Source organism: Phyllobates terribilis, unplaced genomic scaffold (genome assembly GCF_046119375.1).
Source record: "Phyllobates terribilis strain yellow unplaced genomic scaffold, ASM4611937v1 Scaffold_3__8_contigs__length_932513732, whole genome shotgun sequence".
In the NCBI taxonomy this organism is placed as follows: Eukaryota; Metazoa; Chordata; class Amphibia; order Anura; family Dendrobatidae; genus Phyllobates; species Phyllobates terribilis.
In genome coordinates, this window is record NW_027362763.1 from 50,404,850 (window position 1) to 50,430,188 (window position 25,339).

Here is a 25,339-nt window from a genome sequence, read left to right on the forward strand (position 1 = left end):
GTATTATACTCCAGAGCTGCACTCACTATTCTGCTGGTGCAGTCACTGTGTACATACATTACATTACTGATCCTGAGTTACATCCTGTATTATACTCCAGAGCTGCACTCACTATTCTGCTGGTGCAGTCACTTTGTACATACATTACATTACTGATCCTGAGTTACATCCTGTATTACACTCCAGAGCTGCACTCACTATTCTGCTGGTGCAGTCACTGTGTACATACATTACATTACTGATCCTGAGTTACATCCTGTATTATACTCCAGAGCTGCACTCACTATTCTGCTGGTGCAGTCACTGTGTACATACATTACATTACTGATCCTGAGTTACATCTTGTATTATACTCCAGAGCTGCACTCACTATTCTGCTGGTGCAGTCACTGTGTACATACATTACATTACTGACCCTGAGTTACATCCTGTATTATACTCCAGAGCTGCACTCACTATTCTGCTGGTGCAGTCACTGTGTACATACATTACATTACTGATCCTGAGTTACCTCTTGTATTATGCTCCAGAGCTGCACTCACTATTCTGCTGGTCCAGCCGCTCCCTCTCTCCTCACACACATATTATACATATATACACAATAATAACTACCTACACTATGACATCTGGTCCGGTTACCAAACAAATAATAAATAAAATAAATAATAGCCTGCAAAATATATACAAACTGATATATACATTTTTTTTTTCCATCTTAATTTTTTTTTTTTTTTTTTTAATAGTATAAAATAAACACTAGCTATACAAATATATACAAGACTAAACTAAGGACCCCACACTCGAGCCCACCAGTCCCTCCCCGGCACTGACCTGAGAGCTGGTCCCGCGCCTCATGCCTCAGTCCATGTCCAACGTCCATAGGCCAGATCAGGCAGTGCCAGTTTTTCACCCAAATAACCAGTGTCCCACAAGATGAACCCACCTCCCCCCTTTTCCCTCCACCCAACCTAACACCTCCACCCAAACCCATATATACAATATATACAGAAACAAACAATACAATAACAAACAATACAATAACCAGAACTAACAAAGCTCAAGTTCGGCGCCTGCAGCCCTACATTTTTTCTACGTCTGGAGGAAAGAAGGTTTAATCATAATCACAGACGCGGATTCTTTACTGTAAGAGCAGTGAGACTATGGAGCTCTCTGCCGCATGATGTTGTAATGAGGGATTCACTACTAAAATTTAAGAAGGGCCTAGATGCCTTTCTGGAAAAGTATAATATTACAGGTTATAAATGCTAGATTCCTTGATAGGGCGTTGATCCAGGGAACTAGTCTGATTGTCGTATGGAGTCAGGAAGGAATTTTTTTCCCCAATGTGGAGCTTAGTGTTTGCCACATGGGTTTTCTTTTGCCTTCCTCTGGATCAACATGTTAGGCTATGGGGTGAACTAGATGGACTTAGTCTTCCTTCAACCTTAAAAACTAGGTTACTATGTTTGTTATGTAGCGCCCTGAGGGTTCGGTCGCTACAGAGGTGTGATATCTCACTCTCAGGTAAGAATGGAGTATGGCTCAGGACCCGAACACCTGCATGCACTACACCACATTTCCAGGGGACAGGGTGACAATGCTCCTGTGGGGAAGCACAACCGTCCGTGATCCCTGGCTGGAGTGGGGGGAGGACCCACCTAGGAAAGGGGGAACCAAGTAGTGGATGGGTGGAGGACGTAGCTCCTGGGTGCACTGAGTAGAAGATATAAAGAGGGGAGCCATCTTAGGAACAGTGTTCAGTCAGAGGGGAGAAGTGCAGGAGCAGGTCTCTGTGGAGCTCTGCTCCAGGAGGCGGGCCTAGCCTGGGAGGCCCAACACTGAGAGGAGGAAGAGAAGAGAGAGGAGAGGGAGCAGGAAAGGCTCCAGGGGAAGGAGTGAAGGGACCCCAGGGGTACGGGCCGTGCAGCAAGCCGGCCGTACGCCCGCCGCTACCCGTAGGTAGGGGGGTCAGGTCAAGACAGGGAACCGGATCCCTTAACTAGTAGAGGCAGAAACCACGCTCAGCTAGTCACCGGAGGCTGTGGCATTACATGTGCCACCGGCCACTCTCATCCCACGTAAGGAAGGCAGCCACATAGGGCCCAGGGGACGGAACACAAGTCGCCCGCCAAGACCCGAGGACGCCGGACATAAGCGTTGTAAGGTGTGAGGCACGAGAAGGCCAGAGAAAGAACACATGAAGGGGGTCCTGACAAGTACTCCAAAGCTACCTGAGAGTCGGCCGGGCCCCTCACTTGGTGGACACAGCGCGGCGTGGGAAGTTATGATCAGCTGAAGTAACGTGGATTAACAACTGTGAGAAAAGACCCTGGACTGCACTGTAAAGACTTTGAGTTATTACTTCCGCGGCTTGCACTACAATCACCACCATCATCTACACACACTGCCCTGAAGCCACACTTCTCCTGTGGGGAGTCATATCATCTAGCTGCACACACCGACTTCAGCGGTCTGCTCCGCAGCGGCGGTTCCTCATAACCGCAATCCACAGGTGGCGTAGTCGGACAATTAATAATAAAAACCTATAAACAAATAGACTGCCACTGGTTTGACCACCCTGGGCATGGACCGGGTCCCCGCCACGGTGACTACAACCCCCCAGCATCCAACAAGGCCCGGCTCCGGGTTCCCCCGCACTGTCCAGGGGGCGCGTCAGTTACATCACTGTCTACTAATTAAAGCAAAACAAAAATCTATGGTGTCAGCAGCAGCCCACCACCAGGAGAGGAGATGACCAGACTAGGGCACACTAAAAGAAAAGCCCCTCCAGAGGAGAGCAGCCCTTCGTGTATCCAGTCTCCCATACTCCAGAGAACGCACCTTCACTAGGTCACCGAGTATGGTCCTAAACACATCGTCCACTGGGAGGATTTTCCGTTAAGTCGATACTAAGCACCGTGCGTTCCACGTGTGATACCTAACCACTGCGCTAACTAGAAATAAGGTGCAGCGGTCCCGACCACCCAGGTCTCCGAATGCTCCATAGGGCCATTCCGCATAAGAGAGACCGGCCAGCCGGGGCCAGCCAATGGAGGCGCCCACCCAGCTGTACACCTCTGTGTTAAAGGGACAACGAAGCAAGAAGTGGTCCATGCTTTCCAGCATGGTACCACAATGCTCCCGAGGACAGTTCCTGTCCTCAGTGCTCCTACACTTCAGATTGTTCATCACACACAGTTTCCCATGGAAGAAGCGCCAAGCCAAGTCCCAAAACATCGAGGGGATCCTGATAGAATTCAAAAGATGCAGACCCACCTCATGATCCCGACTTGGACAATCTTTGAGCGCTAGAGGCCTCTAAAAATGTGTCAACAGAACCCTTTTGTCAAGAGGCTTCCTCGGCAGAGTCCTGACCTCAAACATTCCCAGACCCCACTGGCGAATTACCTTCAGAACCAGGTTAGCGCAAGTCGGTAGATGTCCATGTGGTGTGCGTAGATCCTTCACTTGCCCTCCTGTCTCCCATTCCTGGAAGAAAGGCTGAAACCATCCCTTACAGGAGAATACCCACGGAGGAGCCCTCTCTTTCCAGAGGTTTGGAATATAGATCTTAATGAAGGTATTCACAAGGAATACCACAAGGATGACCATACTCAACCCTCCTAGTCTCCTCGTATGGTAAGTAACCTCCGTCTTGACCAGGTTCAGTCTATTCCCCCATAACAGTTGGAAGAGCAAACTGTAGACCCGAGTCCAGAGAGGCTCCGGCAAGATGCACACACTGCCCAGATAGATCAGCAAAGGGAGCAGGTAAATTTTGATCCGGTTTACCCTTTCAACTTAGGGTCAAAGACCAACCCTTCCATTGGTTCACCTTCTGAGTGGCAATCTCTAGCCTGCAGTCCCAATTTTGTTTGGGGTACTCCCCCTGGCCAAATTTGATGCCAAGAACTTTTGCAGAGACTTTGGGTCCTGGAAGGGTGTCCGGGAGATCAAAACCAGTATCTCCTCCTCCCAGCCAGAGACTCTCAGACGTAATCCCGGTTGATCTTAGATCCGGATGCCTCCAAGTAGCGATTTACCTCTGACATCAGCCACTCTGCCACCCCGTCAGACGAAACAAAAACGGTGACTTCATCGGCATAGGCCACCATTCTCAGAGTGGCTTCCGGTGATGCCCGGTCCATCCCGATCCCAGCCAACGGTCCACGCTCCACCCTCCTAAGAAGTGGGTCAACCGCAAACACGTACAGCAGCAGGCTCAAGGGACAACCCTGGCGAACACCACACCCAACCTCAAAAGAGCTGCCAATCCAACCGTTCACAAGCGGGAAACTCTCTGCCCCAGCGTACAAGGTTTTAAGTCAATCAACTAACCTCCCCGGCTGGCCATACCTCAGAAGGACAGACCAGAGGTACTCATGATTAACCCGATCAAACACTTTTGCCTGGACCAATGACATTATGTACCCCTTCCAGTGGCCAGCCCTACCCTGCTCCACTGCCTCTCGGACACAGAGTACAGCACTAATTGTACTGCGGCCCCGAATACTGGGCCCCCGAAAGGAGCCGGGGTGCAAATTTCACCAGCCGATTAAACAGCACCTTTGCCAAAACCTTCCTGTCTGCATTGAGAAGCGCTATGGGATGCCAATTCTCAATGCAAGATGAGTCCTTACCCTTTGACAAGATGATCAGGGCAGACCTCTTCATTGACTTTGGCAGAGTGCCCGAGGAAAGACACTCATTGAATACCTCAGTCAAGAGGGGAACCAAGGCGTCCTTAAAGGTCTTGTAGAATTCAGATGTTAAGCCATCTGAACCGGGAGATTTCTTTAGGGCAAGCCCTTCAATTGCCAACTTAACTTCCTCTTCCCTGATCATCTCTGTCAAAACGCCAAGAGAGGGGTCTACCCCTGGTTCGGGGACGGCTTCAGCCAGAAAAGCCGACGTCTCATCCCAATCCAGATCCCTCTTCCCCAAGAAGTGCGAGTAGAAGGATCTGACGACCTCCAGGATCCCTGATCTGGATCTTTTCAGGGGACCCGCAGTGTCAACCAGTCCTGTAACAACTTTACTATTCACTGACATCTTGCAGTTTCTGTAAGGGTCGGGCAAGCGGTACTTCCCATAATCCCTCTCAAAAACCAAAGATGCGTGTCTATCATACTGACACCTCATTAGCAAAGATTTCACTCTGGAGATCTCCTCGCGGCTACCTCCAGTTGAGACAAGATGCTCGAGTTTCCTCCTCAGACCCTGATACTGGCGATACCTGTCCAGGCTCCTGAGGCTCGAGAGCTGGCGGAAGAATCTCGCCACCCTTTTCTTGAACATCTCCCACCACTCTGACTTACTACTTCAAAGATCCAGTAAGGGTACCTGGCCCTGAAGAAAATCCTCAAAGGACTGTCTTGTCTCCGCTTCTTCCAAGAGAGACGAATTGAGCCTCCAAAAGCCTCTTCCCATCCGGGGGGTTTCTGTAACATTCAGGGAAAACAAAATCATACAGTGATCGGAGAACTCCACCTCGACAACAGATACTGCTGAAGAGATGGCTTCCTCCTTTAAATAAAACCTGTCTATCCTAAACCTACAGTTACCTCTATGATAGGTGAACCCCTCGTGACCTGGGGTGTGCCGGATGTGGACATCCACCAGGCGAGCCTCACTAGCTATACTATTAAGGGCGACGCTATCATAAGTCAGCTTGTCTCTGGAACCTCCTCTATCCCGGGGCCTCGTGACAGTGTTTAAGTCCCCTCCAAAGACGACCTGCCGACTCGTAAAAAGGTAGGGCTTGATCCTCATAAAGAGACACTTCCGGTCCCACTTAGATTGGGGACCATAGATGTTAATGAGCCAAAGCTCCTGACCCTTCATGAGGACATCTAATATCAGGCACCTCCCCATTTCTAACTCAATAACCCGTCGGCATTCTACCGGTGCGGTAAAAAGGACCGCTATACGGCTCGGCCGCAAGAGACCAATAGGAGGGCCCGAGTCTCCACTCCCTCTTAGCTATAAACACCTCTGCCTTGTTTGGCAGCCTGGTCTCTTGCAAAAAGAAAATGTCAGCTTCAACCCGGCTGAGAAAATCAAAGGCCGCAAATCTAGCCATATTTGACTTAATGCTGGCGACACTAATGAACACCAGCGTCAACAGAGTGGGTACCTGCATCATTGGTGATCGAGTTGGGTGGCTTTTTTCTTCCCACTTCCCTTATCATTACTGATTCTGTTCTGCTGGTGGAAAATCCTGTGCACAGGTGATAAATGATATTTATGGGCCACCGGCACAGTATTGATATTATTTATCTGGTTATTGATTCCATGGTTCCTCTTTATGACACATTTATGTGATGACTCTCGGTTTTCTGGTTTTGGTCTAGGAACGTTCCAGTTGGAATCGGGTGCAGGATTATCAGATTTTCTAGATAAGAAATTGTACTATGGGACTCTGTTTCTTGGTATGTGTGTTTTCTGGGATGTCCAGGCGATGCTGTGGGTTTCCTGCAGTCCTATGTAAGGAGAATTTGCAGATGAGAGCTGATGTCGTACGGGGATTTTAACCCATCTTTCATCTTGCTATTAATATAATGCATTTTCCTGTGGAGTCCTTGGCTCGTTTAATCTCCACTTTAGGCTTCATCACTGTAAATCGGACACCGGAGTATTGTGGTAATTGAGGTAATTCCCTCGTCTTGCTGTGTCTTGCCGCATCTCTGCATCCTGTGCATTGGCCTAATGTATGCTCCAAACATAATTCGTCATTAAGCCAATAGGAGGGTCTGAACACTCTGCTGCCTTCTCCGCTCCGCTAATATGTCTCATAAACAGTTCAATGTTCCTGAGCGGGTGATTGAGAGATGTGCAATCATTCAAGGGAAATTAGATTTTTTTTTATTATTATTATTATTTCTTATTTCATCTTCCAAGAATAAGAGAACTTAATGAAATGCGAGGAAAAAATAATAATAAAAAACAGTATTTTTTAAAAAAGCATTAAGACTATTCATTATATAAAGGACGTAAGAAACGGCTTGATGTGAGGAACACGAGAACACTGAACAACGGCAGAGAAAGGGGGAAAATATATTTAATGAGGGGGTATCTGCTCATCAGAGTTATAGCGTGGGAATACTTTTGATGGCACAGCCAACGTACGGCTACGGATGACCGGACCAGGGCATGTCGCTTACTGGCCACAATGTAGCGAAAACATATTGTGTGGAACAATTTTTTAATTCTCCTATGCTATAAGGTTTACCAATGTATACAACACCAAAAAAAAGCCTAAAAGACTCACTCAGCTGCCGTCAGGTGAATGGTGGCCTATTGCGAATGTGTTCACAAAATATAATGAAACGTTGCCCAATCCACTCCGAACACCTGTATGACCAGGACATCGCAACAAGGAACATTAATACAGTTATAGATAACCTGCAAAATGGGCCAAAAAAGAGATCTCCCCCAACTCTGAAAAGTCACAAATTGTTGCACGTCTTACAGAGGAGGCAGCTACTGAAATTGCTCAGATATTGGGGCGACCACAGAACCAGCAAAAGCTTTGTTACAAATAATCACCAGAGTGCAAAAAATACATTGAGAAAAAAACTACCAAAGATATGAGAAGAATAAGACGTGAAGCCACCAGGAACCATTATCCTCCAGTGCTGCCATATTCCAGTCTCCCTGGAGGCCAGAAGTACAAGGTGTTCAGTGCCCAGAGACATGGCCGAGATGAGGAGGTCGAACACGACCACCACTGAACAAGACGCAGAAGTCCAAGGTGGTCAGTGCTCAGAGACATGGCCGAGATGAGGAGGTCGAACATGACCACCACTGAGCAAGAAACAGAAGTACAAGGTGTTCAGTGCTCAGAGACATGGCCGAGGTGAGGAGGTCGAACACGACCACCACTGAACAAGACACAGAAGTCCAAGGTGGTCAGTGCTCAGAGACACGGCCGAGGTGAGGAGGCTGAGCCCGACCACCACTGAACAAGACACAGAAGTACAAGATGTTCAGTGCTCAGAGACATGGCTGAGGTGAGGAGACTGAGCCCAACCACCACTGAGCAAGACACAGAAGTACAAGATGATCAGAGACACGGCCGAGGTGAGGAGGCCGAGCCTGACCCACCACTGAGCAAGACACAGAAGTACAAGATGATCAGAGACAAGGCCAAGGTGAGGAGGCCGAGCCTGACCCACCACTGAGCAAGACACAGAAGTCCAAGGTGGTCAGTGCTCAGAGACATGGCCAAGATGAGGAGGTCGAACACGACCACCACTGAACAAGACACAGAAGTACAAGGTGTTCAGTGCTCAGAGACACGGCCGAGGTGAGGAGGCTGAGCCCGACCACCACTGAACAAGACACAGAAGTACAAGGTGTTCAGTGCTCAGAGATATGGACAAGGTGAGGAAACTGAGCCCGACCACCACTGAGCAAGACACACAAGTACAATGTGTTCAGTGCTCAGAGACATGGCCGAGGTGAGGAGGCTGAGCCCATCCACCATTGAGCAAGACAAAGTAGTACAAGGTGTTCAGTGCTCAGAGATATGGACAAGGTGAGGAAACTGAGCCCGACCACCACTGAGCAAGACACACAAGTACAAGGTGTTCAGTGCTCAGAGACACGGCCGAGGTGAGGAGGCTGAGCCCGGCCACCACTGAGCAAGACACAGAAGTACAATATGTTCAGTGCTCAGAGACCTGGCCGAGGTAAGGAGGCTGAGCCCGACCACCACTGAGCAAGACACAGAAGAAGAAATGTCAAGAAATATCTAATTCAGATAGTTGTTTTATTGAATGTTGAGATGAGAGCGACTCTGGACGGAGCAGATGGATGGATCAGTAACAGGCACAGACCTCCACTTCCAATCAGACAACAGCAAGACGGAGGTGGGCACTGCTATGGGCTGGTATTATTAAAATCTGAGCTTTTCAGGTTGATAATGACTCAAAATCAACTCCCAAACCTCCTGCCCATGTTTAGAAGACATTTTCTTCCGGAAGTGGAGTAGGAAAAAGTTTGCATCTCTCCAAAAAAACAGGATTGGACAAGACTGCATCACATCATTGAAATCTCTACTGCTCTGGGCCAGGAAAGGTCTTAAAAATGGAGAATAATGATCCGGCCCTGTCTTCACCGGACCTGAACCCTAATGAGAACTTGTGGCCCTTCTTACAGTGATAGGAGAACAGTCGCCTCTCTGATCAGTGTCTGGGAATGAGGTTGGTGCTGCCCAAAAAGATGAAGAACCTAATGGAGTCAATGGATGAAACTTCTGGCTTCTACTGGGAAGAAGGGCGTACATATTACTATATGTATTATACTATATCTTCACTGAAAAGGGCGGCCATATTACAATATATATTACTATATCATCACTGAGGAGAAGGGCGGCCATATTACTATATATATTACTATATCACACTGAGGAGAAGGGTGGCCATATTACTATATATATTACTATATCACACTGAGGAGAAGGGCGGCCATATTACTATATATATTACTATATCACACTGAGGAGAAGGGCGGCCATATTACTATATATATTACTATATCACACTGAGGAGAAGGGCGGCCATATTACAATATATATTACTATATTATTAATGAGGAGAAGGGCGGTCATATTACAATATATATTACTATATCACACTGAGGAGAAGGGCGGCCATATTACTATATATATTACTGTATCACACTGAGGAGAAGGCGAGGCCATATTACAATATATATTACTATATCACACTGAGGAGAAGGGCGGCCATATTACTATATATATTACTATATCACACTGAGGAGAAGGGTGGCCATATTACAATATATATTACTATATCACACTGAGGAGAAGGGCGGCCATATTACTATATATATTACTATATCACACTGAGGAAAAGGGCGGTCATATTACTATATATATTACTATATCACACTGAGGAGAAGGGCGGCCATATTACAATATATATTACTATATCACACTGAGGAGAAGGGTGGCCATATTACAATATATATTACTATATCACACTGAGGAGAAGGGTGGCCATATTACTATACATATTACTATATCACACTGAGGAGAAGGGTGGCCATATTACTATATATATTACTATATCACACTGAGGAGAAGGGTGGCCATATTACAATATATATTACTATATCACACTGAGGAGAAGGGCGGCCATATTACTATATATATTACTATATCACACTGAGGAGAAGGGCGGCCATATTACAATATATATTACTATATTATTGAGGAGAAGGGCGGCCATATTACAATATATATTACTATATCACACTGAGGAGAAGGGCTGCCATATTACTATATATATTACTATATCACACTGAGGAGAAGGGCGGCCATATTACTATATCACACTGAGGAGAAGGGCAGCCATATTACTTTATATATTACTATATCACTACTGAGGAGACGGGCGACCATATTACTATATATATTACTATATCACACTGAGGAGAAGAGCGGCCATATTACTATATATATTACTATATCACACTGAGGAGAAGAGAGGCCATATTACTATATATATTACTATATCACACTGAGGAGAAGGGTGGCCATATTACTATATATATTACTATATCACACTGAGGAGAAGGGCAGCCATATTACCATATATATTACTATATCACTCTGAGGAGAAGAGCGGCCATATTACTATATATATTACTATATCACACTGAGGAGAAGAGCGGCCATATTACTATATCACACTGAGGAGAAGGGCAGCCATATTACTTTATATATTACTATATCACACTGAGGAGAAGGGCGACCATATTACTATATATATTACTATATCACACTGAGGAGAAGGGCGGCCATATTACTATATCACCACTGAGGAGAAGGGCGACCATATTACTATATATATTACTATATCACTACTGAGGAGACGGGCGACCATATTACTATATATATTACTATATCACACTGAGGAGAAGAGCGGCCATATTACTATATATATTACTATATCACACTGAGGAGAAGAGAGGCCATATTACTATATATATTACTATATCACACTGAGGAGAAGGGCAGCCATATTACTATATATATTACTATATCACACTGAGGAGAAGGGCAGCCATATTACCATATATATTACTATATCACTCTGAGGAGAAGTGCGGCCATATTACTATATATATTACTATATCACACAGAGGAGAAGAGCGGCCATATTACTATATCACACTGAGGAGAAGGGCAGCCATATTACTTTATATATTACTATATCACACTGAGGAGAAGGGCGACCATATTACTATATATATTACTATATCACACTGAGGAGAAGGGCGGCCATATTACTATATATATTACTATATCACCACTGAGGAGAAGGGCGACCATATTACTATATATATTACTATATCACACTGAGGAGAAGAGCGGCCATATTACTATATATATTACTATATCACACTGAGGAGAAGGGCAGCCATATTACTATATATATTACTATCACACTGAGGAGAAGGGCGGCCATATTACTATATATATTACTATATCGCACTGAGGAGAAGGGTGGCCATATTACTATATATATTACTATATCACACTGAGGAGAAGGGCGGCCATATTACTATATATATTACTATATCGCACTGAGGAGAAGGGTGGCCATATTACTATATATATTACTATATCACACTGAGGAGAAGAGCGGCCATATTACTATATATATTACTATATCACACTGAGGAGAAGGGCAGCCATATTACTATATATATTACTATATCACACTGAGGAGAAGGGCGGCCATATTACGTTATATATTACTATATCACCACTGAGAAGGGCGGCCATATTACTATATATATTACTATATCATCACCGAGGAGAAGGGCGACCATATTATTATATATATTACTATATCACCACTGAGGAGAATGGCGGCCATATTACTATATATATTACTATATCACACTGAGGAGAAGGGTGGCCATATTACTATATATATTACTATATCACACTGAGGAGAAGGGCTGCCATATTACTTTATATATTACTATATCACCACTGAGGAGAAGGGCGGCCATATTACTATATATATTACTATATCACACTGAGGAGAAGGGTGGCCATATTACTATATCACCACTGAGGAGACGGGCAGCCAAATTACTATATATATTACTATATCACCACTGAAGAGAAGGGCCGCCATATTACTATACATATTACTATATATATTACTATATCACACTGAGGAGAAGGGCGGCCATATTACTATACATATTACTATATCACACTGAGGAGAAGGGCGGCCATATTACTATATATATTACTATATTACCACTGAGGAGAAGGGCGGCCATATTACTATATATATTACTATATCACACTGAGGAGAAGGGCGGCCATATTACTATATATATTACTATATCACACTGAGGAGAAGGGTGGCCATATTACTATATATATTACTATATCACACTGAGGAGAAGAGAGGCCATATTACTATATATATTACTATATCACACTGAGGAGAAGGGCAGCCATATTACTATATATATTACTATATCACACTGAGGAGAAGGGCGGCCATATTACTAAATATATTACTATATCATCACTGAGGAAAAGGATGGCCATATTACTATATATATTACTATATCACACTGAGGAGAAGGGCGGCCATATTACTATACATATTACTATATCACACTGAGGAGAAGGGCGGCCATATTACTATATATATTACTATATTACCACTGAGGAGAAGGGCGGCCATATTACTATATCACACTGAGGAGAAGGGCGGCCATATTACTATATATATTACTATATCACACTGAGGAGAAGGGTGGCCATATTACTATATATATTACTATATCACACTGAGGAGAAGAGAGGCCATATTACTATATATATTACTATATCACACTGAGGAGAAGGGCAGCCATATTACTATATATATTACTATATCACACTGAGGAGAAGGGCGGCCATATTACTATATATATTACTATATCACACTGAGGAGAAGGGCGGCCATATTACTATATATATTACTATATCACACTGAGGAGAAGGGTGGCCATATTACTATATATATTACTATATCACACTGAGGAGAAAGGCGGCCATCTTACTATATATATTACTATATCACACTGAGGAGAAGGGTGGCCATATTACTATATATATTACTATATCACACTGAGGAGAAGGGCGGCCATATTACTATATATATTACTATATCACACTGAGAAGGGCGGTCATATTACTATATATATTACTATATCACACTGAGGAGAAGGGCGGCCATATTACTATATATATTACTATATTACCACTGAGGAGAAGAGCGGCCATATTACTATATATATTACTATATCAGCACTGAGGAGAAGGGTGGCCATCTTACAATATATATTACCATATTACCACTGAGGAGAAGGGCGGCCATATTACTATATATTACCACTGAGAAGTACAGCCATATTACTATATACAGTTGTGCTCAAAAGTTTACATACCCCGGCAGAATTTTTCCTTTCTTGGCCTTGTTTCAGAGAATATGAATGATAACTTTTTCTCCACTCATGGTTATTGGTTGGGTGAAGCCATTTATTGTCAAACTACTGTTTTCTCTTTTTAAATATTAATCACAACCAAAAATATCCAAATGACCCTGATCAAAAGTTTACATACCCCAGTTCTTAATCCCGTGTATTGCCCCCTCTAACATCAATGACAGCTTGAAGTCTTTTGTGGTAGTTGTGGATGAGGTTCTTTATTTCCTCAGATGGTCAAGCTGCCCATTCTTCTTGGCAAAAAGCCTCCAGTTCCTGTAAATTCCTGGGCTGTCTAGCATGAACTGCACGCTTGAGATCTCCCCAGAGTGGCTCAATGATATTGCGGTCAGGAGACTGAGATGGCCACTCCAGAACCTTCACTTTGTTCTGCTGTAGCCAATGACAGGTCGACTTGGCCTTGTGTTTTGGATGGTTGTCATGTTGGAACGTCCAAGTACGTCCCATGTGCAGCTTCCGGGCTGATGAGTGCAAATTTGCCTCCAGTATTTGCTGATAACGTGCTGCATTCATCTTTCCTTCAACTTTCACCAAGTTTCCTGTGCCTTTGTAGCTCACACATCCCCAAAACATCGGCGATCCACCTCCGTGCTTTACTGTAGGAATGGTGTTCCTTTCATCATAGGCCTTGTTGACCTCTCTCCAAATGTAACGTTTATGGTTGTTACCAAAAAGTTCAATTTTGGTCTCATCACACAAAATTACCTTGTTCCAAAGGTTTTGAGGCTTGTCTCTGTGCTGTTTGGCGTATTATAGGCGAGATACTTTGTGGCATTTTCACAGTAATAGCTTTCTTCTGGTGACCATGCAGCCCATGTGTCTTCAATTTTCTCCTTATTGTGCATATTGAAACATCCACACCGCTAGTTTTCAGAAAGTCCTGAATTTCAGCAGATGTTATTTGTGGGTTTTTCTTTGCATCCCGAACAATTTTCCTGGCAGTTGTGGCTGAAATTTTTGTTGGTCTACCTGACCGTGGTTTGGTTTTTACAGAGCCCCTGATTTTTCATTTGTTAATCACAGTTTGAACGCTGCTTACTGGCATTATCAATTCCTTGGATATTTTTTTGTATACCTTTCCTGTATTATACAGTTCAACTACCTTTTCCCGTAGATCCGTTGACAATTCTTTTGCTTTCCCCATGACTCACAATCCAGAAACGTCAGTGGCTGGATGAAAGATGCAAGAGTCTGTCTGGATCCCAGAAACTCACTCAGCTTTCATGCACACACACTGAGTACAAGCAAACAGGTCACAGGTGAGGATGTTACCTTTAGTAGCCATTCAATCCCATTTGTTTCAAATTCTGTGCATGTTATCAGGCCAAAATCACCAGGGTATGTGAACTTTTGATCAGGGTCATTTGGATGTTTTTGGTTGTCATTAAGATTTAAAAAGAGAAAACACAGTAGTTTGACAATAAATGACTTCACCCAACCAATAACCATGAGTGGAGAAAAAGTTATTTTTGTTATCATACATATTCACTGAAAGAAGGCCAAGAAAGGAAAAATTCTGCCGGGGTATGTAAACTTTTGAGCACAATATACTATACAATTTACTATATCACCTCTGAGAAGGGCGGCCACATTACTATATATATTACTATATCACCTCCTCTGAGAAGGGCGACCATATTATTATATATATTACTACTGAGGTGAAGGGCGGCCATATTACTATATATATACACATAATATATATATATATATATATATATTACCACTGAGAAGAAGGGCGGCCATATTACTATATATATTACTATATCACACTGAGAAGGGCGGCCATATTACTAAATATATATTACTATATCACCACTGATGAGAAGGGAGGCCATATTACTATATATATATATTACTATATCACCACTGATGAGAAGGGCGGCCATATTACTATATATATATTGCTATATCACCACTGATGAGAAGGGAGGCCATATTACTATATATATATTACTATATCACCACTGATGAGAACGGAGGCCATATTACTATATATATATATATATATATATATATATTACTATATCACCACTGATGAGAAGGGAGGCCATATTACTATACATATATTGCTATATCACCACTGATGAGAAGGGAGGCCATATTGCTATATATATATTACTATATCCCCACTGATGAGAAGGGAGGCCATATCACTTACAGTAAACAAGCTAACAATGATAGACTGGTACGGAGAGAAGAGGACCCTGGCCTTGCGGGCTTACATTCTACAGGAATGGGGCGGAGACAGTAGGTTGGGGGTTGCAGTAGCTCCGGTGTTGTTGAGGTGGCAGCGGGGTCATGGCAGGCTGTAAGCTTGTTTGAAGAGATGGGTTTTCAGGTTCCGTCTGAAGGATCCAGATGTGGTGGATAATCGGACGTGTTGAGGCACAGAATTCCAGAGGATGGGGGATATTCGGGAGAAATCTTGGAGGCGATTGTGTGAGGAACGAATAAGTGTGGAGAAGAGAAGGAGGTCTTGGGAGGACCGGAGATTACATGAGGGAATATAGCGGGAGATTAGTTCAGAGATGTATGGAGGGGAGAGGTTATGGATGGCTTTGTAGGTCAGTGTTAGTAGTTTGAACTGGATATGCTGGGCAATTGGCAGCCAGTGAAGGGATTTGCAAAAAGGGGGTAGCACAGGAGTAGCGAGGCGAGAGATGGACCAGTCGCGCAGCAGAGTTGAGGATGGACTGGAGGGGTGCGAGAGTGCTAGCAGGTAGGCCACAGAAGAGGATGTTGCGGTAGTCCAGGCGGGAGATGATGAGGGCATGCACAAGCAGTTTAGTAGATTGAGGGTTGAGGAAAAGACGGATTCTGGAAATATTTTTGAGCTTGAGTCGACAGGAGGTGGCGAGAGCTTGGATGTGGGGTTTGAAGGACAGGGCAGAGTCAAGGGTTACTCGCAGGCAGCGGATTGTCGGTACAGCGGAAAGAGTGATGTCATTTATTGTGATAGAAAGATCAGGTGGGAAAGATATGCGAGATGGGGGAAAGATGATGAGTTCAGATTTGTCCACATTGAGCTTGAGGTAGCAGGAGGAGAAGAAGGCGGATATGGCTGCTAGACATGCTGGGATTCTGGACAGTAGATAGGTGACATCTGGGCCAGAGAGGTAGATCTGGGTGTCATCAGCGTACAGATGATACTGGAAACCATGGGATTTTATGAGCTGTCCCAGGCCAAGGGTATAGATTGAGAAGAGTAGGGGTCCTAGGACAGAGCCTTGAGGGACTCCAATAGAGAGGGGGCGGGGTGAGGAGGTAGCGTGGGAGTGGGAGATGCTAAATGTGCGGTTAGAAAGGTATGAGGAGATCCAAGATAGGGCAAGGTCTTTGACGCCAAAGGAAGAAAGGATCTGTAGTAGGAGGCAGTGGTCAACTGTATCGAAAGCAGAGGACAGGTCAAGAAGAAGGAGTACAGAGAATTGTCTGTTAGCTTTGGCTGTAAGTAAGTCATTGGTGATTTTGGTAAAGGCAGTTTCGGTGGAATGGTGGGGGCGGAAACCGGATTGTCGGTTGTCGAAGAGAGAGTTAGATGAAAAGTGGGAGGAAAGTTCAGCGTGAACGTGTTGCTTAAGTAGTTTGGAGGCAAATGGGAGCAGCGATATGGGGCGATAGCTGAACAAGGCAGTTGGGTCGAGGGATGGCTTTTTGAGGATGGGAGTGATTGTGGCATGTTTGAAGGCAGCGGGGAAGGTACCAGAAGATAGTGATAGGTTGAAAAGATGGGTTAGGGATGGGATGAGTGTGGGGGTGAGGTTGGGGAGGAGGTGGGATGGGGTCGAGTGCGCATGTGGTGAAGTGTGATTTGGAGAGGAGACGAGTAAGGTCTTTTTCCGTGATGTTGGGAAGGGAGATTATGGGGATAGGGCAATGGTGTCGAAAACAAAGGGGTTGTGGTGGTCGGACAGTAAAGACTCGCCGTGTTTGGTCAATCTTGTTTTTGAAGTGTGTGGCAAACTCCTCAGCAGAGATGACGAAGGTCGGAGGGGGCAGTGGAGGGCGGAGGAGAGAGTAGAAAGTGTTGAATAGCTGTTTGGGGTTGTAGGATAGGGAAGATATGAGGGTTGTGAAGTAGGCCTGTTTATATTACTATATATGGATGAACGGTTTTATCTCTGAAGAATCTGTACGGTAGGACACTGGGCATCTTCCGAAATAGAGCAGGCTCTTTCCATAAATGTGTATTTCATATAAATCGACTGGTGAAGACTATTCAGTGACTGCTCTGCCAATACATATATTTGCTTTTCATCGTACGCTATATAATCGTAGCTCCGTATTCTGGAACAGTCCTTCGTAAATCAAAATCAAGGTCCGTGGTCACGTAAACGGTCAGTTCTCTGGAAAGCACAACAATGGTTCTTGAACAGCAGGGCTCGCTGAATGGGTGGGAAATTAATTGGTTTATCCATTCTTGTAGAGAGGACAGAACTGCCCAGACACGTTCTTCATAATTGTACGGCAAGGAAAAGTGATTCAGAATGTCCGAGAAAAACATACTAGCAACGAAGAAGAAAGCCGCTCATGTCGACAGGACACAGGGGTATCTCTACATGGAGTCCCCAGGAAATTTGGCTATAAAAGCCAGGGAGATTAATTCAGAGGTTACCATGTGGAAGACTTTTCACAGTGGGGAAGAGATGCTTTCACACACTCTCGAACTTCTGGAGGCGTAATTTTCTTCCATATTTCAATCCCTAAAGGCAATTCCTCAAGTTAGGGTCCATACGCACATTGGAGCAAAGTCAGTTTTGTCAGGTTCTCGTCACGGGGATGTCGCGACAGAGCGGGGCCAGCAGATCACGGCGTCTGGTTACACGTACATCTGCGCTGGTTAGAATTGCCTCACCTTTTTATTAGCAGATCAGGGTTTCCTTGCTCTGTTCTTGCCAAGGGTTATAATCAGTCCTGTTTGTCTCCTGAAGCTCTCCGTCCTGAGTTGTCTTAGCTGTTCAGAGTTCAGCACTTCCCTCTGGTTTAACTACTCTCTTCTAAGCTTCAGTTGTTGCCAGTGATAGCTTCCAACTACCTGGTGTGGAGCTGGATGAGGGAGCTGAGAAAGGAACAGGCGTTTGGAGTTATTCCAGGAGATATCTGCGTGTAGTTGGTTCCTATTTGGTTTGCCTCACCATCTCCTTTCCCATTTCCCACTCGATTGTTTGAGAGTGTTTTTGTAGGATTGCGATTTTCTTTTATCCCTGTCCGTTTGACCTTTGTGTCTTCACGTTAGAAGGAACGCTAGTCCTGCTCTCTCACACTCACTAATCAGGGTGGTACTTAGGATAAGACAGGGATAGGAACGTGATCGCCGCACGTGGTGAAAGAACCCATCTAGGGACACTAGGAAGTGGCACAGGGCGAGTTTCAGGGATGCCTCCTTGTAGCCTTCCCTAGTGGCAGAGCGTTCTTCACCTTCTGTCTTGCTATACATCGTCTTGCTTCGGGTAGAAGAGTAAGTTGATCTAGCGTCACCCTGTCTCCCCCAACGTCCCTGTATTGGCTCTTCACCAATCGCCGCATGCGTACCTCGCCCTGTCTTTTGGCTCAGGCTAGGGAAGGGAGGAGATGAGCACTAGTCAATCTCCACTAAACACTATTAGCTTTAGACGACTCCAGACAAATACGCACGCGGCCTCGAGCTCCAGAGAGGACAAAGTACTGCTCTTGCTAAAGCCTTCACCAGCAGTAATGAATATCGCCGGCACCTCCCTCTAGAACACAGCAGGTATTTATACACCCAGGCCATGGAGTCAATTAGCCAGAGGGAGGTAGCCGCTGGGTCCTAGAGACAGCCTCTAAGAAGATGTCTGTAATGAGAAACGTAGAGATCTCGTGCAACAAACAGCAGGGCGACTGTCACTTCTGACACACCCGTGACACAAGCCTTTTGTTTGCCGAGAAGATAAGCTGCCACCCGAGGTATCCAGTAGCTTTATGGTATGTTCACATCACGTTTCGGCAGCACTTTTGTAACTCCATCAGAGGTTCCATCTGAACTTCTGAAAAATGGAATTTGTGTTTCCAATGGAGACATCAATTATAAAATAGAGTCTAAAATATGCTACCTTGGATTAAGTTTGAGGGTTGTTTTTTTTTGGCCTTGTCCACCTGTGAAGTTGACTCGCACTTTAACGTGGTCACACATGTCAAGTACGAGTCTGGAGATCACCAGAAACATTATTGATATATCATTGTAAAGAATGATTGGATGTTAACTTATCAGAGATCCTTTGTTCTTAAATGTAATAAGCCGTTAGCAAACGGGTCCAAGCGAGACGGCTTCGCCGATGACCAGGACTGTGCACTCTCTCTTTGCAGTATCGGCATCTGACAAGCTTCGGAGCAGAAACTACAAGTTTAAAAAAAAGATCTTGTAAGATCTGTGCTCATTGCATTGCAGATGGGCCACCTTTTATAGTCTGAAGGAGTGGACGGTAACCTAGACAATGAGCAATAAATCCCTCTGTTCTTTGAGGATTTTTGAAAAGAGGTAAATTGCAAAATTGCCTGATTTTACAAGAAAGTTACAATTTTAACCATTAAAGATGAGACATCCCCTTTAAGTGCATGCCCAGCATTATCAATTATTATTTGCGGGACCTATAAGCAAGAACGTTTATTTCTGACTTGCTGGAACTGAACAAAAGGCCAAATCACTGCAGGCACAAGTGTGGGAGGTCAGGGTTGGGTTTCTTCTGGTTAAATCTAGCGATCTCTACTTCCTTCTCAGAGATGGTCACCGGAAGCCGTCACCTTTTATCGGAAAGCGCTGTGCCTTTATTTTGCCATAAATAACATAACATTTGGCTATTTAATAAAAAACAGAAACAGCTCAGATCATAAAACAAGAAAGAAAGGCCACGACAAAGCTGAGCACTAACTCCATGTGTCTACACTCAAAAACATTAGCAAAAGGAGCGAAGCTCCGGCTGTTCATCCACAATGAAAATGCAGCATTTTGTGAAGCTGGCGATGACCAAATTATGTTCATTTTCCTTTGCTCCGACTTCCATAATTGTTTTCGTAGAGGTTGCTTTTTTTGTTCTTCCATCTTAAAGACCATTGACCGCCATTGTTCAGTCAAGTTTCTTCACCATGTACGGTCCCTCTAGTTCATATCCAATTTTTCTGTAGTAGTTTCTGGTACCAACACCTAGACAAGAACAAATGAGAAGTCAGCAACTTCAAAACTGTCAATGAGTATTACATCAAATATCCAATGCAGAGATTTAGACTCACAACTTGTATAAGCCACAAATGTACAATTCATATGTAAATTCAATCTCAGTAAGTGGTGCAGTCACTGTGTACATACATTACTGATCCTGAGTTACATCCTGTATTATACTCCAGAGCTGCACTCACTATTCTGCTGGTGCAGTCACTGTGTACATACATTACATTACTGATCCTGAGTTACATCCAGTATTATACTCCAGAGCTGCACTCACTATTCTGCTGGTGCAGTCACTGTGTACATACATTACATTACTGATCCTGAGTTACATCCTGTATTATACTCCAGAGCTGCACTCACTATTCTGCTGGTGCAGTCACTGTGTATATACATTACATTACTGATCCTGAGCTACATCCTGTAGTATACTCCAGAGCTGCGCTCACTATTCTGCTGGTGCAGTCACTGTGTACATACATTACATTACTGATCCTGAGCTACATCCTGTAGTATACTCCAGAGCTGCGCTCACTATTCTGCTGGTGCAGTCACTGTGTACATACATTACATTACTGATACTGAGTTACCTCCTGTATTATACTCCAGAGCTGCACTCACTATTCTGCTGGTGCAGTCACTGTGTATATACATTACATTACTGATCCTGAGCTACATCCTGTAGTATACTCCAGAGCTGCGCTCACTATTCTGCTGGTGCAGTCACTGTGTACATACATTACATTACTGATCCTGAGCTACATCCTGTAGTATACTCCAGAGCTGCACTCACTATTCTGCTGGTGCAGTCACTGTGCACATACATTACATTACTGATCCTGTTCTGATCCTGAGTTACATCCTGTATTATACTCCAGAGCTGCACTCACTATTCTGCTGGTGCAGTCACTGTGCACATACATTACATTACTGATCCTGTTCTGATCCTGAGTTACATCCTGTATTACACTCCAGAGCTGCACTCACTATTTTGCTGGTGTAGTCACTGTGTGCATACATTACTGATCCTGAGTTACATCCTGTATTATACTCCAGAGCTGCACTCACTATTCTGCTGGTGCAGTCACTGTGTACATACATTACATTACTGATCCTGAGTTACATCCTGTATTATACTCCAGAGCTGCACTCACTATTCTGCTGGTGCAGTCACTGTGTACATACATAACATTACTGATCCTGAGTTACATCCTGTATTATACTCCAGAGCTGCATTCACTATTCTGCTGGTGCAGTCACTGTGTACATACATTACATTGCTGATCCTGAGTTACCTCCTGTATTATACTCCAGAGCTGCACTCACTATTCTGCTGGTGCAGTCACTGTGTACATACATTACATTACTGATCCTGAGTTACATCCGGTATTATACTCCAGAGCTGCACTCACTATTCTGCTGGTGCCATCACTGTGTACATACATACATACATTACTGATCCGGAGTTACATCCTGTATTATACTCCAGAGCTGCACTCACTATTCTGCTGGTGCAGTCACTGTGTACATACATTACATTACTGATCCTGAGTTCCATCCTGTATTATACTCCAGAGCTGCACTCACTATTCTGCTGGTGCAGTCGCTGTGTACATACATTACATTACTGATCCTGAGTTACATCCTGTATTATACCCCAGAGCTGCACTCGCTATTCTGCTGGTGCATTCACTGTGTACATACATTACATTACTGATCCTGAGCTACATCCTGTAGTATACTCCAGAGCTGCGCTCACTATTCTGCTGGTGCAGTCACTGTGTACATACATTACTGATCCTGTACTGATCCTGAGTTACATCCTGTATTATACTCCAGAGCTGCACTCACTATTCTGCTGGTGCAGTCACTGTGTACATACATTACATTACTGATCCTGAGTTACATCCTGTATTATACTCCAGAGCTGTGCTCACTATTCTGCTGGTGCAGTCACTGTGTACATACATTACATTACTGATCCTGAGTTACATCCTGTATTATACTCCAGAGCTGAACTCACTATTCTGCTGGTGCAGTCACTGTGTACATAAATTACATTACTGATCCTGAGTTACATCCTGTATTATACTCCAGAGCTGCACTCACTATTCTGCTGGTGCAGTCACTGTGTACATACATACATTACTGATCCTGAGTTACATCCTGTATTATACTCCAGAGCTGCACTCACTATTCTGCTGGTGCAGTCGCTGTGTACATACATTACATTACTGATCCTGTACTGATCCTGAGTTACATCCTGTATTATACTCCAGAGCTGCACTCAGTATTCTGCTGGTGCCGTCACTGTGTACATACATTACATTACTGATCCTGAGTTACATCCTGTGTTATACTCCAGAGCTGCACTCACTATTCTGCTGGTGCAGTCACTGTGTACATACATACATTACTGATCCTGAGTTACATCCTGTATTATACTCCAGAGCTGCACTCACTATTCTGCTGGTGCAGTCGCTGTGTACATACATTACATTACTGATCCTGTACTGATCCTGAGTTACATCCTGTATTATACTCCAGAGCTGCACTCACTATTCTGCTGGTGCCGTCACTGTGTACATGCATTACATTACTGATCCTGAGTTACATCCTGTATTATACTCCAGAGCTGCACTCACTATTCTGCTGGTGCAGTCACTGTGTACATACATACATTCCTGATCCTGAGTTACATCTTGTATTATACTCCAGAGCTGCACTCACTATTCTGCTGGTGCAGTCACTGTGCACATACATTACATTACTGATCCTGTTCTGATCCTGAGTTACATCCTGTATTATACTCCAGAGCTGCACTCACTATTCTGCTGGTGCAGTCACTGTGTATATACATTACATTACTGATCCTGAGTTACATCCTGTATTATACTCCAGAGCTGCACTCACTATTCTGCTGGTGCAGTCACTGTATACATACATTACATTACTGATCCTGAGTTACATCCTGTATTATACTCCAGAGCTGAACTCACTATTCTGCTGGTGCAGTCACTGTGTACATAAATTACATTACTGATCCTGAGTTACATCCTGTATTATACTCCAGAGCTGCACTCACTATTCTGCTGGTGCAGTCACTGTGTACATACATACATTACTGATCCTGAGTTACATCCTGTATTATACTCCAGAGCTGCACTCACTATTCTGCTGGTGCAGTCGCTGTGTACATACATTACATTACTGATCCTGTACTGATCCTGAGTTACATCCTGTATTATACTCCAGAGCTGCACTCAGTATTCTGCTGGTGCCGTCACTGTGTACATACATTACATTACTGATCCTGAGTTACATCCTGTGTTATACTCCAGAGCTGCACTCACTATTCTGCTGGTGCAGTCACTGTGTACATACATACATTACTGATCCTGAGTTACATCCTGTATTATACTCCAGAGCTGCACTCACTATTCTGCTGGTGCAGTCGCTGTGTACATACATTACATTACTGATCCTGTACTGATCCTGAGTTACATCCTGTATTATACTCCAGAGCTGCACTCACTATTCTGCTGGTGCCGTCACTGTGTACATGCATTACATTACTGATCCTGAGTTACATCCTGTATTATACTCCAGAGCTGCACTCACTATTCTGCTGGTGCAGTCACTGTGTACATACATACATTACTGATCCTGAGTTACATCTTGTATTATACTCCAGAGCTGCACTCACTATTCTGCTGGTGCAGTCACTGTGCACATACATTACATTACTGATCCTGTTCTGATCCTGAGTTACATCCTGTATTATACTCCAGAGCTGCACTCACTATTCTGCTGGTGCAGTCACTGTGTATATACATTACATTACTGATCCTGAGTTACATCCTGTATTATCCTCCAGAGCTGCACTCACTATTCTGCTGGTGCAGTCACTGTGTACATACATTACATTACTGATCCTGAGTTACATCCTGTATTATACTCCAGAGCTGCATTCACTATTCTGCTGGTGCAGTCACTGTGTACATACATTACATTACTGATCCTGAGTTACATCCTGTATTATACCCCAGAGCTGCACTCGCTATTCTGCTGGTGCAGTCACTGTGTACATACATTACATTACTGATCCTGAGTTACATTCTGCATTATACTCCAGAGCTGCACTCACTATTCTGCTGGTGCAGTCACTGTTTATATACATTACTTTACTGATCCTGAGTTACATCCTGTATTATACTGCAGAGCTGCGCTCACTATTCTGCTGGTGCAGTCACTGTGTACATACATTACATTACTGATCCTGAGTTACATCCTGTATTATACTGCAGAGCTGCGCTCACTATTCTGCTGGTGCAGTCACTGTGTACATACATTACATTACTGATCCTGAGTTACATCCTGTATTATACTCCAGAGCTGCACTCACTATTCTGCTGGTGCAGTCACTGTATACATACATTACATTACTGATCCTGTACTGATCCTGAGTTACATCCTGTATTATACTCCAGAGCTGCACTCACTATTCTGCTGGTGCAGTCACTGTGTACATACATTACATTACTGATCCTGAGTTACATCCTGTGTTATACTCCAGAGCTGCACTCACTATTCTGCTGGTGCCGT

At 44.2% G+C, this 25,339-nt stretch overlaps 1 protein-coding gene across 1 annotated transcript in view; it reads right to left on the reverse strand.

The window, feature by feature from the left end:
• Positions 1-20,161: 20,161 nt before the first annotated feature.
• The window catches only part of ELP3 (elongator acetyltransferase complex subunit 3), a 260,655-nt gene continuing 255,477 nt past the window's right edge, over positions 20,162-25,339 (reverse strand). The window contains exon 15 of the mRNA XM_073673871.1: positions 20,162-20,713. Coding sequence (XP_073529972.1) covers positions 20,637-20,713 — 77 coding nt within the window. The 3' untranslated portion in view covers positions 20,162-20,636. The remainder of the gene's footprint in view (positions 20,714-25,339) is intronic.